At 46.0% G+C, this 6,688-nt stretch overlaps 1 protein-coding gene across 1 annotated transcript; it reads left to right on the top strand.

Moving 5' to 3' along the window:
• Window positions 1-961: 961 nt before the first annotated feature.
• Window positions 962-2,546, top strand: LOC146755864 (uncharacterized). The gene is given in 2 exon segments (XM_085525083.1): window positions 962-2,191; window positions 2,244-2,546. Coding segments are annotated over 2 exon segments (1,467 nt in total). The 3' UTR covers window positions 2,481-2,546.
• The last annotated feature ends 4,142 nt before the right edge of the window (window positions 2,547-6,688 follow it).

Raw genomic sequence — 6,688 nt, 5'->3', positions numbered from 1 at the left:
CTTTGGAGACAAACTCCCGAAGACACCTCTGACGGAGAATTCCCTGAGGGGAAAACTTCGTCGGAAGAACCCCCGGGACCGGCTTGCTGCGGAGCTCCCTGGCTGTCTCCCGTCCCCCGCGGTGATCAGACGAGTTCCTGAGATCAACGAACCTACTGTGTACCTCGCTGGACCCACGGTGGTGACTATCTCTTTTGCTCTCTGCAAAGACTCCTTGCTTATATTTCCTACTTTCCCTATCGCCTACCTTCCCTTCCCCGTCTCCCTAAAAACGCCTAGGACGTTAATAAACTGGTTGGACCAACATTTGAACCGTTGCTTCTTAATCTCACGCCGGGTATACACATATTAAAGAACCTTGCCTCCCTCCTACAAATTGGAGCGAGACATTTTTATTGGCGTAGTCGGCAGGATACCCGCCGTGAGAGTGTTGTCCTCCCAGATACAGTCTAAAACTTTTCTGTGTGCACCTCCTGGAGTTGCAAGGAGCGGTAATTTAGGTAACTTAGATGTGAGCACCTCTCCAGGAAGATCGCTCCATATTCTGAAACTTTACTGTATTACGTGTGCATCTCTCGAGGACATATGTCGTGTGCCTCCTCGGGAAGACTATTTTGAATATTGAAAGTTTTGTGTGTGCGCCTCTTGGGGAAGTTAGGATATATGTGCCTCTCCAAGAAGTTTGTTGCTTTTTGAGAAAACTTGAAGTGTTTTGTAACTCTTGCAGCTTGAAACTTGAAGTTCTTCTGGTCTGACAGGGTAGCCAGGAGTGAATTGGGCGTTAACGCTTTCTTTGCAAGTGTTGATTGGTCTTCTCAGTCTTTTGTGTAGGGAAGAAGTGCTTTGAGTAGTTGCTGGATTTGTTTTGTTAAGTGCTTGTCTCTCTGAGGAGATAAGGGGTCACCTCCCTCTCCCCCAGTGTAGATTTTGTTGCCAGTAGATTTCGTTGTTTATCTAGATAATGAGTGATAGTATTGCCACCATGAAAAGTGAAGATGTGTTATTTGACCTTTTAGAAAAACATGGTGCTCGGCCCTCTTTATCAGGGGTAGATTGGGCACGACAAAACTGGCATAACTTGCAGAGCGTTTCAGACCGTATTAGTGTTCTGCAAAGGAATGCTCATAGCCGGGCTGGAAAAGGCAAATCGTTTATTTGTGCAGTATTGGGTTCTGCTCTGGTTGCTGCTATAGAATTCCGAGACCAACAGCTTAAAGCAGAAAACCAAACCATAGGATCTCTGCAAGAGTTAGTCCAGACTCTGCAGAAACAGACAGAGGAGCTCAACAAGCAATTAGAATATGAAAAACGCGATGCGGCTCTTTTACTAGAGGCTCTGAAGGAACAATTAAGGTGTAGGGATACTACCGACACTGTCGTTCATAACTTGCCTCAGGAAAAGGTCTATCCTTTAGAAGGACTGAAAGAAATAAAGTCCAGGCTTAACAAGTTAGAGGACTCACCAACCCACTTGCGTCCGTTGATAAAAACCGAATATACCTTTGATAACAGTGAGGATTTGGACCCTCAAATGAATGTTAAAGAAATTCCCTTCTCTGCCACTGAATTAGCAAAGCTGAGAAAAGAGTTCAGCCGCTCTCCAAAGGAATCAGAGACAGAGTATGTATGGAGGGTTAGTCTCACTGGTGGAGACCAAATACTGTTAACTGAAAAGGAAGCTGAAGGTTATTGGGGACCGGGAGTGTTTTTAACTACTGGTAACAACCGTGCTCCCTGGTCCCTAACACAAAGGGCTGCCTATTGGGCAGGTGGTCTTAACCCTTTAGAAAGGGGAGACCCTCTTGCCATTATTGGAACAGTTGATCAATTAGTAGAAAGTGTTCAAAAGGCTGCTTGTCTCCAAATGATGTATGACAGAAAACTGCAGCCACATCATGAATCACCTATGATGATGCCTGTTGATCCTGAACGGATGACTCCTTTAATCAGGGGGCTTCCAGAGTCACTGAAACCTATTGGTATACAGCTACAAGGAAAGATACAGGCTATGCCTCAGGGAGAAAGAACGCGGGCAGCATTAGAAGGATCAATAACCTCGAACCATCTGCAATCAGGATATAAAGCATGGACATGGGGGGAGGTTGCCCAAGAATTAATTAACTATGGGAGAAAATATGGACCAGTGATTTCTTCCACCAGTAAATTTGAAACAAAAGGAGTGAGGCGCGCAGTGGCCAATTCGACCCCGCCCCCTTCCAGACTAGAGAACCACGAGTTTAAAGGGGCCTCGCTTTCTATGAAACCGAGTGGGCGAAATATAGATCATAAACGTAATAATCTTTTGGACGCTAGGTTGGCAGAAGGGCATTCCGCGAGACTTAATGGATGGATTATCTACCGACAGGCTAGAGAAGTTAGTTAATGGGTGGCCGAACCAGAAGCTCGAAAAGAGCAACACTGTAATTCCGAGTGCCCCTTCTTTGGAATCAGTCCAAACACTAGAGCCACAGGAAAACTAATGCCTTCGCTCCTCTCATGTGAGCGGGGGGGCGGAGGTTGGATGTATATTAGAAAGCTCACAACAAAAGGAAACGACCTGTTAATCACATGCATTGTTGAACCTAGACTAGTTCCTCTGACATTTCTGGTAGATACAGGAGCACAAATTTCGGCTATTAAAATAGAAGACGCAGACCGCGCAGGCGTGGTTCTGTCTCGCAGAAAAATGTTTGTGGCAGATGCAATGGGCGGCATACATTCTCAAGCCATGGCAATAGTGAGGTTGCGATTGCCTGGAGAGGAAGCAGTGCAAGAGGTCTCCATGGTTGTAGGAAAATATCCTCTTAATTTGTTAGGGCTAGATATCCTGAAGGGTAGGAGCTGGACAGATGACCAGGGAGGGAGCTGGGTGTTCGGCGCCCCCACTTTAGATATTCGTCTGTTGCAGGTGGCACCCCCGCTTCCCCCCTCCCGTTTGACCTCTGTTAAGCCTTATCCTTTACCCCTGGGGGCACGTAATGGTATTGGCCCCTTGCTGGCAGAATTAAAGGAACAGGGAATTGTGATACCCATTCACTCCCCTTTTAACTCTCCCGTGTGGCCTGTTAGAAAACCAAATGGCAAATGGAGACTGACTGTCGATTATCGTAGGCTAAATGCTAACGCAGGGCCGCTAACTGCAGCTGTTCCTAACATTTCTGAATTGATAGCAACTATCCAAGAGCAAGCTCACCCGATCATGGCTTCTATTGACGTTAAAGATATGTTTTTTATGGTCCCCCTGCATTCTGAGGACCAGCTCCGTTTTGCTTTTACATGGGAGGGCCAGCAATATACTTTTACCCGTCTCCCTCAAGGGTATAAGCACTCTCCGACTTTGGCTCACCATGCATTGGCACAAGAGCTGGAACAAATTCCCCTGGAAGAAGGAGTCCGGATTTATCAGTATATTGATGATGTCCTGGTAGGGGGAGATAAGCTGATAGCAGTTAAAACAATGCATGACAAAATAATAAAACACTTGGAAGGGCTGGGTTTGACTATTCCTCCAGATAAAATTCAGTCTCCAGCTTCTGAAGTGAAATTTTTGGGTATCTGGTGGAAAGGCGGTATGGCCTGCATTCCACAGGACACCCTCGCAGCCTTAGATCAACTCAAAATGCCAGAGAATAAAAAGGAATTACAACATGTTCTTGGACTTCTAGTGTTTTGGAGAAAACACATCCCTGACTTTTCTATCATTGCTCGTCCATTGTATGACTTATTGAGGAAGGGGACATCATGGGAATGGACCCCAGTTCATGAGGAAGCCTTGCAGCTTTTAATTTTTGAAGCTATTACCCACCAGTCCTTAGGTCCTATTCATCCCTCTGACCCCGTGCAGATAGAATGGGGATTTGCTCAGTCAGGATTGTCTATACATCTCTGGCAAAAGGGTCCAGAAGGTCCCACTAGACCTATTGGATTCTATTCCCGCAGCTTTAAAGATGCAGAGAAGCGATACTCACAGCTGGAGAAGGGGCTGTTTGTTGTCAGCTTAGCTTTGCGAGAAGCTGAGAGGACCATACGACAGCAACCTATAGTACTGAGAGGCCCATTTAAGGTCATCAAGCCTGTAATATCCGGTACCCCTCCCCCTGACGGGGCGGCACAGCGTGCTTCTGTCCGGAAATGGTATGCTCAAATTGAACATTATTGTAATATCTTTACAGTCACAGAGGGTGCTACAAAAACACTTGCTATTCAAGACGATATTCTCTCTATCACTGATGCCAATCTTCCCTCTGTTATCCAGATTGCCCCCCCATACTCAGACCAGTTGCAGAATGTTTGGTTCACAGATGCCTCTGCCAAGCGTGAGGGAAAAGTATGGAAATATCGGGCTGTTGCCTTACAGATAGGCACTAATTTCACTATTATCACTGAGGGGGAAGGTAGTGCTCAGGTTGGGGAGCTGGTAGCAGTATGGAGTGTATTCCAGCATGAGTCACAGTCTGCTGTTCATGTGCATATTTACACTGACTCATATGCTGTCTTCAAAGGCTGTACAGAGTGGCTTCCTTTCTGGGAGCAAAATGGTTGGGAGGTTAATCGTGTCCCAGTCTGGCAGAAAGATAAGTGGCAGGAGATTCTTGCTATTGCTAAACAAGGCCAATTTTCAGTTGCATGGGTTGCATCCCACCAAGAAGATGGCAATCCTGCAAGTCAGTGGAACAATAAAGCTGATGAACTAGCCAGGATTGCTCCACTGAGACAGGGAGAACCAGACAGTGAAAACTGGGAGAGACTTATGGAGTGGTTGCATGTAAAAAGAGGACATACTGGTGCTTTTGATCTTTACCGTGAGGCCCAAGCCCGTGGCTGGCCTGTTACTAGGGAACAATGTCGCACTTGCATTTCTGCCTGTGAACTATGCCGCACCCGCTTAGACAAGCACCCTTTGCAGGATGCCCCTCTCCATTTAAGGGAAGGGAAACATATATGGGAAACATGGCAAATTGATTACATTGGCCCCTTCAGAAAATCTGAAGGCAAACAATATGTATTAGTAGGGGTAGAAGTAATCTCTGGCCTACTACAAGCTGAATCCTTTCCTCGAGCAACAGGGGAAAACACTGTAAAAGCTCTAAAGAAATGGTTTAGTATTCTCCCAAAACCTAGTTCTATCCAATCAGACAATGGCTCCCATTTCACTGCAGGGGTAGTACAAGAATGGGCCAGAGATGAAGGCATTAGCTGGATCTTTCACACTCCCTACTATCCTCAAGCTAATGGTATTGTGGAACGATCCAATGGCCTCCTTAAGAAATTCCTGAAACCAGAAAAACCCAATTGGACCACCCGCACTTCTGATGCAGTCAGAAGAGTTAATGATCGCTGGGGAATTAATGGCTGTCCTCGACTTAATGCCTTCTGTCCCAGGGCCCCTCCACTGTTGCCTATTACTTTTGACCCAGATGCAGATAAGCAAGGGAAACCTTCTTATCTCCCTGGCCAGCCTGTGTTAGTTGACCTGCCTAATGTGGGGCCAGTTCCCCTGACCCTTACAGAGCCTCTTAATAAGTATGCATGGAAAGCTAAGGATGTCCGGGAAAAGGAATATAAAATTAACACTCGCTGGATTATCCCTTCATTTTAACCATATTAACAAAAGCCCAAAAGGGCAAGCCGATGTCTTGTTTTATTTTACAGAAGATCTCCGAGGGACCCTGACTGAACACAGAAGAGCCAAAACATTGGTGCTTTGGTGATTGCCTCTTCAACACCTGAGCCAAATGTCATTTTTGTTATTTCTGTGTTTGTCATATATTTCAATTTCTGTAGCAATTGGCTATCCTCCTCAAAACTTCGGGGATGGGGGGGGTGGCATAAAAACTCTTTTCTCCAACTGGCTGAACAAGTGGCAAATGTCTATAACCTGACTAACTGTTGGGTCTGTGGAGGACCTATGGGACTTGAAACCTGGCCATGGGTTTCAACTCCTATTGCCCCTAAATGGCTGGCAAGTAACTACAGTGGAATTAACCACACTACCCACTGGGAAATTGAGAATACATCTCCATGGCCAATTCAGTATCCCTCCATGGGAATTTATTGTCTGAATCGTACTCAGCCAGGTGGTATCTACGTTGGAACAAGTAATTGCACTTGGACTTATCGTAAAATGGCTTATGAAACAGGACCCCATTTACACAGCCCCATAGTGTATCAGTGGGGGTGGTACAATCGATCAGGGTTGGGACAAGGGTTCTCTTACTTTTGGTCCTCCACCAACAACACCCTGTTTACTGAAGCTGGGGGTATGAAATGTACCTGGAGGCCTGATGCTGGGGCTTGGAGGTGTAAGTGGTGTAGGAATGAGAGTGATACTGGTCACGGCTGGAACTGTAATGTGGCCGGACATCCTTTTGGACCTTTCAACACCACATACTTTCAAGCTAAGGAACATGTGAATAAACTGGCTGATGAATGGGATGGACCCTTTGAAAATGGATCAGTAGCACTGAAAGGACATTACTGGATTTGTGGCCATTATGCATATAAACAACTACCTGCAAATTGGACTGGGGTGTGTTATGTGGGGGCAATCCGCCCACTATTCTTCCTACTTGCGGGAGATGATGGCAATGAATTAGGTATCAAGGTATATGATGATCTTAAACGACAGCGGAGGTCTATTGATACCTCCCTAACAAGTGGTAGTGGCCAGACTTGGGGCAAAGATGAT

Source organism: Coturnix japonica, chromosome 29, assembly GCF_054131305.1.
Source record: "Coturnix japonica strain WE chromosome 29, WE-NBRP24, whole genome shotgun sequence".
Taxonomy (NCBI): domain Eukaryota; kingdom Metazoa; phylum Chordata; class Aves; order Galliformes; family Phasianidae; genus Coturnix; species Coturnix japonica.
Note: the sequence above shows the minus strand (reverse complement) of the source record. Positions and strands in the feature narration are given on the sequence as shown.